This window comes from Lethenteron reissneri, chromosome 12 (genome assembly GCF_015708825.2).
Source record: "Lethenteron reissneri isolate LAM-NWPU_2019-01 chromosome 12, ASM1570882v1, whole genome shotgun sequence".
In the NCBI taxonomy this organism is placed as follows: Eukaryota; Metazoa; Chordata; class Hyperoartia; order Petromyzontiformes; family Petromyzontidae; genus Lethenteron; species Lethenteron reissneri.
In genome coordinates this window covers 11,443,033-11,455,807 of record NC_083790.1, presented here as the reverse complement: position 1 = coordinate 11,455,807, position 12,775 = coordinate 11,443,033, and the positions used below count along the sequence as shown (strand labels likewise).

At 48.4% G+C, this 12,775-nt stretch overlaps 1 protein-coding gene across 2 annotated transcripts in view; it reads left to right on the top strand.

Annotated features, from left to right (window-relative positions):
- Positions 1-12,775, top strand: part of CHAT (choline O-acetyltransferase) — a 91,978-nt gene that overhangs the window by 61,828 nt on the left and 17,375 nt on the right. For both annotated transcript variants that reach the window (XM_061550718.1, XM_061550719.1), the window contains 5 exons: positions 4,718-4,895; positions 6,401-6,570; positions 7,704-7,804; positions 10,587-10,718; positions 11,213-11,335. In XM_061550718.1, the coding sequence (XP_061406702.1) occupies positions 4,718-4,895; positions 6,401-6,570; positions 7,704-7,804; positions 10,587-10,718; positions 11,213-11,335 (704 nt within the window). The remainder of the gene's footprint in view (positions 1-4,717; positions 4,896-6,400; positions 6,571-7,703; positions 7,805-10,586; positions 10,719-11,212; positions 11,336-12,775) is intronic.

Here is a 12,775-nt window from a genome sequence, read left to right as displayed (position 1 = left end):
CTCGCAGCAGCAGCGGATTTTGACTGACCACCGAACAAAGTCGGTCACCACATTGCCCGTTTCCAGATGCGTTTCTGCGGCCGTCTGGAACGCTCTTCCTTTCGATATTAGGAAGCCATTGAGCTATGCACTTTTAGGTCTACATTGAAAACGTATTTCTTTAGAAGTGCTTTATTGTGATTAGTTTGTTGTCCTTCCCTCGCAACTCCGATGAGCACGGTTGGCTACATACGGTGCGAAAGAAGTTCAACATACATACACGCCTCTGTGTTTACCCATGTTTATCTCCCTGTCAGTGTTTCTCAGTGTACTTATATTTGTCTGCATTGCTGCATCTAGCCTGGCACAAGCGCCCCCGGACGTCACTGACAATGAGTGGCGAACGGCGGTTCTGATTGCTGCATCTGTTTTTGTGTATCTGCGTCAACCTCTGTCTTGCCCTGCGCCTCCATCTGTATGGGTCTCTCTGTCTAACCCCATGGTCTCCCTGTCACCCCACTCTGTATCGTGCCCCAGTTTGGTGTTGAGACAGCTCTGTCCTTACATTGTCAGTGGGATAGTTTAGCATTCAAAATGGGTATCGTTTTTGCATATCAAAGCAACAACTGCAATTTGGCAGTTTATATATATATCGAACACAATTGTCATCCAGCTCAAACTCTGGCTCCTGGCTCGAGTGTAGTCATGCCATCATTATACTGGCAGGAACCCACTGGTTCCACCAGCCCACAGGGGATTATTGTGTCCGTCCGTCCGTCGTGCAGGGAGGGGCTGGGTAGGGAGGGAGGGGCTGGGTGGGGAGGGGAGGGGCTGGTCACCCCGTGGTGCCCTTATAAAACTCAACGTTTAACCTACTCACGCCGGCTTGTGCCCGCCCTCACAGTCGGGCATATTTGCGGAATACACCACGCCGCCGTTGACCCTGACCATTAACCGAGCAACCCAACGTTCCTACCAGCTCCCTCCGCAGGAATGTGTTGGGGTTAATATTCCATTCTTATGCGCTGGGCTACGCAGACTCACATGGAGAGCCCGCTCAACCCACGCACCGTGATGTCAGCAAGTTCACGTGGCTCTCATCGTTATGAACGGAGATCGCTCACAAGCACCGACGCATCGAGTCACTCGGCATTGTTACAGTGGCTGTGGGTGATGATTGTGGAAGTTGCGTGGTTGCCTCACCTTGTAGTTGACTTTGCGGGAAGAGCAGATGACTCAGCTCATGCTTGTGTCAGGGGGAAAAGCACGCTTCCTGTGAGGAGCTGCGCCTGTGACGGTTATCTGAACCGGTCCTGGGCAGCCCCTAGGTCGACTCAGCCTCAAATGAGTACCTGGTGAGGTGTGTACAAACATCGCCACTGTGGAGACAAAGGCGGTCGGGCGTGGTGCTGGTCACCCACCCCCTCGTGTACAGTGCCGGTCTTCATAGGTGTTCGCTAACAGCTTTTGCCCCAACTGTCTATTGGGGCTATACGGCGGATCTTTGTCTTTGCACTCTTCCCACGTTCCACTCGGACTCTCTCGTGTAGCGTCAAACTTCATTTGACGTCTCTGCAGGGAACGATAGCATCGGCCTGCATCCAAACTTTTTACCCAATAAATGTATAATTTCGCAATGAAGAAGCTTAGCATTTGGAGGTAAACTTGTCTCAGTGTTACCAGTTGTTTTTCATTTGTGTTTTGCCTTCCACGTCAATGTATTGTAGTATCATTTGCTTAGTTTTTCAAAACCCTGGACTGGTTTCAATTTCACTTTGGTATCGTTAAATACAATTCATGTTGCGGGTGAACGCATACAACACGTGCACTGCAGGACAAACATCCTATGTGGCAGCAATACAATGCACAATGTCCTGATTTTTTTATTTTATGATTAAAGAGGTCTCGTTCTGGCCAAAAACCCCCTCCCTCTTGTTCTGCCAAAACTCGGTAGCCCGCACCATCGCATCCACCCACTCCCAACCTCCCTTCAGTACCGCATCCCTAATCCTCCCACAAGACGTCATCGCACCGTGTTACATACGCAAGTTACATTTGCTCTGATTGATTATAATTATCAGACCGCGTGATGGATTGATCATCGTATCGACCGCTTAATTAAATAATTGAATGAATGAATCATTGTCCCCATAGCCCTTTGTGGGCATTCCCTAACCAGGGGCTCATCAACGTAATGGGCCCCGCATGAAAGCGAACTAATCACCTAATGGCCGAGTCTATTGACTCAGTGGATGCATGCTTGGCTCGTCTGTGTTACGAGAAAAAAACCCTAACGGAGGCACCAGATGCAGATTAGCGTTCAAGCCTCCATTCACAAACATTTGCGGGGATGTTTTGTATTCAGACCAACGTTTCTACATTTCCGTGAAACAAATGTTGCGGGTTTGCATCGACCCCGCAAAGATGATGCATATGTCTCGTTGCTATCAGCTCTTTCTTTTCCCCAGGCCTCTAGCCTCGTAACTGACCCGTGATGCAAGGTGCATCTCTTTGAGCAGGGATATTGGCGAGAGAGCGTGCTGGTTGGTGGGACGATATATGTGGAAGCAATCTTGTTGCGTGAGAGAATATTTTTAAATGTGATTATTTTCAACAATGTTTGCAAGTAAAATACATTGTGCTTGTAATGTCATACCGGGTATTTTTTTACAAAACGAAACATTGCAAATCAGGTGACTCTCAGCTTTTTTGTAAGTAATTGATTCATTCGTAGCCGTTAATTTATAGCAAATAGTTTGCAGGGTAAGCGCAACCACGTGGTTTGGAATAAAATGTGGCAGGACGTTGTTGTAGATGTAATGTAAAAAGAAGAGGTTATGGGTGGGACACGCGTGCTGGACAGCAGAGTACCGGGACAGGGCCTGGCAGTGGCATCCAGATGTCATTGAACCAGGGGGTGACCTCAAGCCAGACTGGCGGTGACGCAGAGAAGACTGAAAGAGCAGACATCGACGGACAGGGTATCAGTTGCCCAATGGTCTCAGTGATGTGACAGAAGGAGCAATGTGATTACAAGGTGTAGTTAGTTGCGTGATGGTATTTACCATGATGGACTCTTGATTTGGATGTAAGCAGCTAATAATACCAGGGGTGGCCGTTTTTATAGTCAAGGTGGGAAGTGAAATGCTTTTTTATGTGCTGATGGTTTCATTGCACGAAAAAATACATTCTTAGATTCATAACATTGGTTTTTGGGTTAGATCGCGTAATTTATATACAAATGTCTTTTGTCAACGTGACACATTTTTTACTGATTGGCCATGTCGGGTGGTGGAGGGTTGCGACACATTTAGAAAGAACCTTTATTATGAATAATTTTGATCGCAAAAGCCTACGTGTTAAACTGACATTCTAATATGGCAGCAGGTTTGAAGTAATTTATAAATTGCTTAACATTTATGTGCTGAAAAAAAGTGTTCATCGCGCAAAGAGAAATCTAAAATGTGTACTTGTTGGAATTGGAATGTGCTGACTTCAGTGAAAAACCATATTGTGATTCAGGGATGTTTTGTGCAGTCATTGCAGACTGGGCCATGACCAATAAGCTCGCTGCATTTAATAATAATTCAAATATATCATGCGCATTCCATCCTAGGATCGCAATGCATGAAAAGCAGGAAACAAAAACAGAACCAGAGGCAACCGACCAAACTAAAGAGGGAAGGCCACTTTAAAAAGATGGGGTTTCAAAGCAGACAAATATGTCTGGCGACACTGATTGCCTGATTTCAAGTGGCGTTCCATAGCTTGGGTTCCACATTAACAAAAGCCCGATCCTCAAAAGAGCGCAACCTACACCTGGCAGTGCTGAGCAGTTGTAGATCAAAAGATCTTAAGGATCTTGATGGAATATATAAATGTATTCGTTTCTGCAAGTAATGTGTGGTGAGCCCTTTTAAAGCCTTATAGGTTAATATCAGTATCTTAAAATCCACTCCGAATTTGACAGGTAGCCAATAAAGAGATAAGAGGACTGATGCTATGTGCTCACTTAAAACGGATTCAATCATGGGCAGCTGAAACCCACATTCAGACTCAGAAAGTCAGCGGTGCCATCGCAGTGCTCTGGACTCGTGGCATTTCGCGAGCCCTGTCGAGCTACGTGGCCGAGAGTTTCCGCGGAGGTGGAGATCTCACACTGGCAGCGGCGTAACGAGCGTGGGGGCAGGGGGTGCCTTGCCCCCCCCCCCGGCCAAAACTACGAGTTGAGGCAGTGTAAAATAACTTGTTTAAAACGCAATTTAAATGTGCTTTTTATTAAAATACTATCACGTACGTTACCACGTTTTACTTTAAATTAAATCGAGCGATAACGTTTGGCTTTTCCACATTGCGCTTGGCATGTTTGTTTCTACTTCGTTGTCACCACCACAGTGGTAACCAGGTAAAACAAGCAGAGCTGTAGTGGCTGCGTTGTGTGGAGACGGAGCGCCCCCACAGCGCGAAGTGTTCGAGCCCGTGAGCGTGACGACGACGTGATGAGGCAAGAGTAGCCGCGATAGATGATCGCCTGGGTGCGACCGTGCGAGACAAATCGAGTATTGGGGCTCCACCTGGCCGATTGCCGCACCCGCTGAGCTGACAATGTCGTCACTACGCCACTGAGAATTAGCCACGGAGCGAGAGAGCAGAGACTAAAAGAGAAGAAAGAAAGAAAGAAGAGGCCGGGAGCCAGAGAAGGTCATCACCCCCCTTTCCCGCACGATGTCTCGCGCAGTTCTTCGTGCTGGACGTCGTCATCAACTTCCGACGCCTGAGCGAGACGGACCTCTTCACGCAGCTGGGGAAGATCTTGAAGCTGGCCGAGGCGGACAAGGTGCCAACTCCTCCCATCGGCCTCCTCACCACCGACGGGCGCAGCACGTGGGCTGCCGCGCGCACATGCCTGGTCAGAGGTTCGTGCGCCACGGCCCACACCGCCTGTGCTGTGCGTGCGTGTGTGTGTTTTTATGAGTGTACACGTTCAGTACTGCGTACGTGTGTGTGTGTGTTATTAGAGAGATTCAGCATTATTCTGGACGGATGCAGGTGGAGACGCAGGGAAAGACAAAGACAGACGCAGATATACAAACGGCCCAATTGCAGTGTATCGCTGTTGCTTTGGTCTGAAAAATATACCCGGTTCGAATGATAAACTCTCCCACTGACAATATAACTACAGAGCTGTCTCGCCGCTAACTGGGGCACTATACAGAGTGCGGCTGCAGAGTGTAGACAGAGAGACAAATGCAGACGGAGGCGCAGGGCAAGACAGAGATAGACGCAGACACACAAAGACAGATGCAGCAATCAGAACCAACGTTCGACACTCATTGTCGGTGACGTCAGCCCGGCGCTTGTGCCAGGTGAGATGCAGCAATGCAGGGAGACAAAGCGACAGAGACAAGGGAATACCATAACCTGTCAAGCAATTGTCAGTGCCCTACCTTATCACAGACCAATTCAGACCTTACTGGTCACCCAGTGCCCAAATAAATCTCAACGTTCACCCTACAAAGTCCCATTACAAGGGAGAAACACAAACAAATAGACACATTTATATTTTTGCCCCGTATTGAAACGGCTGTACGCCGTATGGACCTGAACACTCAATTTCCCTGTACAAGAATGCGGGTAAATCGTATTGGTTGACAGGTATCGAACACATAGAGAACGCTGACATGGAGAAAGACAAAGACACAGAGGCATGTACGTGCCTCTTGATTGGCATCGGACGCAAACACCATTTGTAAAGGTGTTCGCGTAAACCTTCTGAGCTTTGACTGTCGGTGCATGCGGACGATTACGGGGATTTCGTGGAAGGAAAGGGCAAGCTACTTAGAAGTTCAGAATGGAGTGGAGCATTGCTAAATCGGAGGCTGCGATGGGCACAACGCGCCCGCTGGATGTAGGAGGGCAGGTTATCGAGACAGGCATCACAGTGGCAGCCAAAGGTCAGCAGCCAAAGGTCAGGCCTAAAGGGTGGCGATGGATGACGGTGAGGTCAGTCCTCGCTCCACGTGTTGACTGCGCAACAGTTGCAGGAGCTGGCGGAAGGAAGTCAGCGATTGCCAGGTGTGATGGCATCGTTCACATTGATTGTTAGAGTCGAAGCGAATGATGTTCGGCTCTTTGTCAATCCACAACAGCTGGATAAAGGCCTCCCCCACACACGCGTCAGTCGTTTTACAGTAACTCTGACCGTACTTCACCGTGTTGGTCAGCGTGAGGAGGCGAAGACCGAATTCCGATATTACCCACCATGGATATTAGCCATGGCCGCAAAATTGAACTCGGGTCAGCGGGTTCGTCGCACAACGCCGGCAAACCCCCCACACCAACTGCCGTTCCCTATTATAGTTCAGTGATCTCCCCCCCCCCCCCCCCCCCCCGCTCTTGTTTTTTTGTTTAAACCCGACAGATTCGACCAATCGAGACTCGCTGGACGCGATCGAGCGCTGCATCTTCCTCCTGTGCCTGGACGGCGCCATCAATCGCCCGCTCACGGACGTGGCCCTGGCGGAGAACATGCTGCACGGAGGGGGTGCGCGCGCCAACAGCGGCAACCGCTGGTTCGACAAACCCATGCAGGTTCGACAAACCCATGCAGGTCGACAACCCATGCAGGTGCCACCCCCCCCCCCCCCCCCCACAGTGGTTAGCGCTACGCCGCGCTACGAACCCCGGCGGCCCGAGTTCGATTCCCGCTCACGGCCAACGCCAGTGACGAATATCTGAACCGGTCCCGGGCCTCCTCTAGGTCGACTCAGCCTCAAATGAGTACCTGGTGCGTTGCGTGTGAAAATCGCCACTCGGGGCGTGGTGCTGGCCACCCACCCCCTCGTGTGCGGTGCCGGCATTCAGAGGTGCTCGCTAACGGCACTTGCCCCAACAGTCTGTTCAAGGCTATACGGGGTGTCTTTGTCTTTTGCCGACAAACGATGCTCCAACTCCTGCTACCCTCGATTAAGTAGGGGCTCCGTTTCATTGTGATGAAAGTGCGTGACTTTCTAGCCGGAACACCACGAGTTTTTATATCACAGCGGGATGGGTTGAATTTCGATTTAAAGTTTTCGTGACTGCCGGGATTCATCTTCTTGGTTCTTTCTATTAAGTCACGTAGAAGGGAAATAATAAAATAATATAAGTAAAACATAATAAAATACAATTCTCACGACGTTTCGGCCACAACGCAAGCAGCCGTCCTCAGGTGAAGAACAGGAAAGACAGCGTCTGAATTCAGACGCTGTCTTTCCGACTTTACCGAAAGAACTAAGAATATGATCGTCGTTTTCCCGCCGACTCACATGTTCAAAGCTGAGATACGTTTTAGCCCCCAGACCTTCCACTCTTGAACAGGTTTGAATTTTTTTTACAAATGACTGGTATATAATTTTAAAATAAAGTAATAAAACATCAAACTTAACCCTTGCCAGGCATGAAGAACCACAGTGCAAGACCCCCCGTATAGACTGTGCCTTCTTCCAGGCACATTCAAAATCACTTACACACCCTCTCTCTCCGCTCAATCACACAACCCTCTCACGCTTTCTCTCTCGCTCGCTCTCTCATACATGCACACATGACACATGATCGTGCACAACCTCAGCTGACAGTGACATCTGAGCCTGCTCTGGGCCTCCACTAGGTCGACTCAGCCTTAAATTAATTTCCACCTGCTTGCAGCATGTGAACATCATCGCCGGCGTGTGTTTTGTGGGCAGTTCATCGTGGGCCGGGATGGAGCGTGCGGATTGGTGTACGAACACTCACCGGCGGAGGGCATTGCCGTGGTGCAATGTGTGGAGCATCTACTCTCCTACATGTGAGTCGCCCAGGGGCACAACGACATCTTTCAAACCGGGGCGATGCGGGATGCGACTGTGGGCCCTCCCTCCCCTCTCCCTCCTAAGACTCGCTTTTACTGAAATAGCTGCGGATGTTTTTAACCAGCATACAATAATACGTAGCCTATAACTATTTATTTTATTTTAGTTGCACCCGTGTATTGGGTTTCGAGGAAGACAGTCTCACGGTGACATTATTAATAAAGTAAGATTTAAAGGTATAATACTCAAAATTAAGTCATCATGCATCTTTGCTTGCGTTGTGGCCGAAACGTCGTGAGAATTGTATTTTATTATGTTTTATTTTTTTAATTTTAATATTTCCCTTCTACGTGACTTTACCGAAAGAACCAAGCAGATGAATCCCTGCAGTCACGAAAGCTTTAAATCGAAATTTAAGACAAACATTATTGATTGTTGAAATAAACCAGACCATGATGCGTGGAAATCCATCTGATTGCTGGTGGTCAATAATCATTCATTTCCTACAACAAAATATGCATTCATATAATCAGCCCTAGGATCCCATGAGATGTTGGACCACCTGTGCCATTTACCTAAAAACTGGGGAAAACACAAGGCAGAGCCTGGTCAAAGCGGAACCTGGAGCCATCCCTTGGGCCAAACCATCTGCTCCTCTGACCTTTTAACCTCTCGGAGGCTGCAGTTGTAAACATTAAAGCTGGAGATCGATGAGCGCGTTTGTTGTGAGCTCGGAGTGGGCGCGCGGAGGCAGGCGGGGTTTTTGTTCTTCAGCGCGCACGTGCCTTTTGTTCTGCGTCCAAGATTCGAGAGCAGATGTTTTATTTATTGTGGCGTGCTCACTGAACTCTTACGGTGGCATTCTTTGTGATTTACGAAATCTCTGCATGACGTTCCAGTGCATTATTTTGCGCGAGTGAATGGCTTCGGGAAGATGATGCCATGTTCACCGCGTCTGAAGTCACTTCAATTGACCTCTTATCTGACTCTAGGTGGTGCACCCTTGCGAGCACTGTAAAGATTGCTCATTGCATGCTAGTGGAGTAATTGATGTTTTAAGTATCCGGAGCTTATTTTACATAATAAACAATCACCGGGTGACTGGGCTCAGACCGTTAACTTATTACATATGAGAGCCTAATTGAATCACTCAGTAATAAACAGACAACGTATCCTCCTTTACATGTAATCCGTCACTCTACGTACAAAAAACCAAGAATTTCGTACCAACTCGTCAGCCGCACGGCCTTCTGGGGAGTGCGTAATTTCAGCAGCGTTGTTTCTAAACAAGCAAACTCTGGACCGGTTTTGACATTCATTGTCCCATCAGCAGAGTCAGGCTTGCTCAAATTGACAATGCTGGTGACCTGCAGATCTTACAGGGCCCTCCGCTTACCATCTAGCATCCCAGTTCGAAGCGAAATTACATGGCACGCAATTCAAAATAATTATCTGCGTTGCTGTGGAGAATACAAAGAACAAATTATGTCATTTGTTATTCATATTCTATACGTCAATGCTAATGTTTGTTTTGATTTAATCACAGGCGGCTGAAACCTGGATTGGGACCGATGGAATCATCGGTGCTCGCTCAGTGCTCTAACACTGTGATTAGTCCCATGAGCCAATTGGGCCACCTCTTAACTAGTTTATAATTTAGTGGGAAGACACGCAGGAACGGTTGTTTTCTATTATAAATTAACCTCCGCATTTGTGGCAACATTTGTATCGGTGACAATTGGTATGTTAACCTGGCCTGGGCCTCCCCTGAGGTTAACTCCGCCTGAAAATTAGTTAGTACCTGGTATACAATGCGTTGATAGGTCAGTTCTGCCAGTCACTGATGAATACCTGCAGATAAAAAGTACTGGATACCTTTAAACAGGGAAGTAGATGTTAAAGATCATAGAGCAATATCCACGTGCCTTCGTTGTTCTATGTGATACTATTGCACAAATCCCATACAGCACTTGACAATTACAATTTAAAGTGTTATCGCATTGTTTCCCATGGCCTAATGTCTCATATCTCAGTGTCCCATTTTCTGGTGTCGCAGATAGACCAATAAATAGATTACTATTGTTAAATAACCAGCTAACAGCCCAGTGAGACAAGATGTCTCTTTTTCAGTCATATGGACTCATTTTAACTGTCTCAGTGTGTTGATGCTTGTAATCTGTTTCTAGGCGCGGAGAATGGTTTACTCCTCAGCGTTCTGATGAAATGTCACGATCCAGGGTCACGATTCAATTCAAGAATAATCTTTTTTTTTGCACCAAATTTGTGTAATTTTTATTCTGTCTCATGTGTGCAGTTTTCTTCAATTGATTTGCAATACAGTACATAACATTAGCATATCAACAACAAATAACTTACATAAATGTGAAAATAATTAATTGGTTCATATACAGTCAAAGTAAGAATCAATCTTCATTGCTGAATGGATGCATCCATCGTTCCATTCATCGAAAGGTCCACCTTGAGATGTGGTTGCACCTCGATGCTACATAGGGATAAGGATTGACATTAATAACGCGCTTGCTTAAATGCCGAGTTCTCACATCTCATCTCAACCGTTCCAATGCTCTGCTGCACTTCAGCCAAGGAGACTCCACAGTGGCCGCTATCACTGTGCAGCACAAGATGTAACAGAGCACCGGCCTGCCAACAGACATGATTCTGCAAATAAGAGGCATGTGAGCAATGTTATATAAATATTAACCGTTGTATGTAAATCACGGTGGCGATTGATGAAGTTGTGTGCCACTGCGTGCGCAGCAAGGACACGTCCCAGAGGAAGCTGCTGCGCGCCGACTCGGTGTGCGAGCTGCCGGCCCCGCGGCGCCTGCGCTGGAAGCTCAGCCCCGAGATTCACGAGCACTTGGCGTTCGCGGCGCGGAACCTCGACTCGTGAGCCAACAACACCAAACAAACGACGCTTGTGCCGTGCTAGGTGCACTTTGAGGCCGTTACGTGAAGTGACGAAGGCCCGCTGGCAGGAGGTCACAGAATGTGAATATTCAGACCGGAGGAATCCGATGAGCTATGAAGCTCTTCTTTCGCAGATGTCCAGTAGGGACGGGTGAGGACGATAAAACGACAAACTATACAAAAAACACGAAATTTGTACAAAGTATAGGAATAGGAAAACAAATCATCCAAAAACATACAGATAACACTAAACCATCACCCATCCTACCAGACAAAGCCCACCGAGATATTGACTTATGTTTCAGAAGCGACACGGCCACACGATAGCTCAACCAAGTGGCTCATCACATGAAAATGCATCGCAGCAATATCATCTAAATAATCGCAATGCATGTGCGTAATGCCACCGCTGCACAACCGCTGTAGGACACGGAGGGAGGGGAGTGAGTGAGTGCCGTGCGTGCCGCCCGCAGGGTGGTGGAAAATCTCGACCTCCTCATCGACCGCTTTTCGGGCTACGGGAAGGAGTTCATCAAGCAGCAGCGCATGAGCCCCGACGCCTACGTACAGGTGGCCCTGCAACTGGCCCACTACAAGTGGGTGACACACACACGCGCGCACTTGCATTGTGGTCGGTGTCTCTTAGTCGATGGCGATGATAACAATCGTAGTGTTACGGTGGAAGAAGGGCCCGCTCCACACCGTTTTGTCAGCCGTGGGGATTATTGAAGCATAGTTCATCCACCCTGGTCAGTGCAGGTCGGCGAAGTTTGCGGTTGTCCAGGACCAGTTCAGATGCAACTCACCACTGATGCTGGCCATGGCCGGACATCGAACTCAGGTCTGTGGGGTTTACTCCGCCAGTGCGTTAGGCACTGCGTCACTGCTCAAACCCCTGAGCGGGGAAACACTTTGGATTTTTTTTTTTGCTACTCTGAACGTTCATATATTTGCTTACAAAGGAAAATATATGATGCCGTGTCAGTGTATAAAATTAATTGCTGTTAATAAGCAGCTATGCGTGCTGAGAAGGCACAGCAAGAGTGATTGGATGCCATGTGCCACTGATGTGCCAGGCCGGGAATTTCAACCAGATTGAGTGGCCCCTTCTGCAGTGCCTCACACCACTGCATCACCGCCCTAAACAAATATACGCATTATAATAATTGTGAATGCAATGCAAATATTTGCCCTTTGTCAATCCACTGCCACTCCACGTCAATCAGTCGTGGGCTTTGGTGACTGTCGCGACCGATGCAAGAGCAGTATATGGGGGTGAAATAACCCAGTTACTCAACAGCCCCGTCACATCTAACTCGTAGCCCATTGCTGGATATCCCGTTAGAGCCCCTTCAAAGGCGACGAACTAAAATAAAGACCTGGAACAAAGGCAGGAGATTAAGACGGCGGTGGGTGGGGGGGCGATATAGGAGAGAGGCGTGAACGAGGAGGGGAGAGAGGGTGGCTCTGGAGCGAGAGGAGGGGAGACGAATGAGGCCTGGGGGAGGGAGGGAGGGCGGCTGCTTTCGAGGAGCACGGCTGGTGGAGAGGGGAAAGGGCCACGTTGAGACGGCGGAGGCGAGGCCGCGGTCGTGGGTTCATCATATTCAGATTATTCAACAGCATGTTTTGTGCACCTCCTAAGACGCGTCACGCAACACTCAGGTGAGATAACGTTTACTGGTTTCGGAATTTCACCGCAAACGATGACGAGATACGCAATTGTGGAAAATGGTACCGGAAACGGATTTGAGGATTGTAACAGTTTCACGACATGACTCGACTTCACTGCGCTGCTCCATGATGGTTGGTGAAGGGGCTACCCAGGGCATAATTAGATATCACTCGCCAGAGCAGGCAATTGAGCCCAGATCGGAGCACAGTGCAAGAACCACTGCAACCACCGTTCCACCAAATAATAACAACTGCCTTTCACCACTATGTGACGGTGATGTCGCCACATCACTTGTGTCAGGCTAGGTACACTTTGAGTTCACAAAGTGTTGAAGGCTCGCTGGCAGGAGGTCACAGGACAG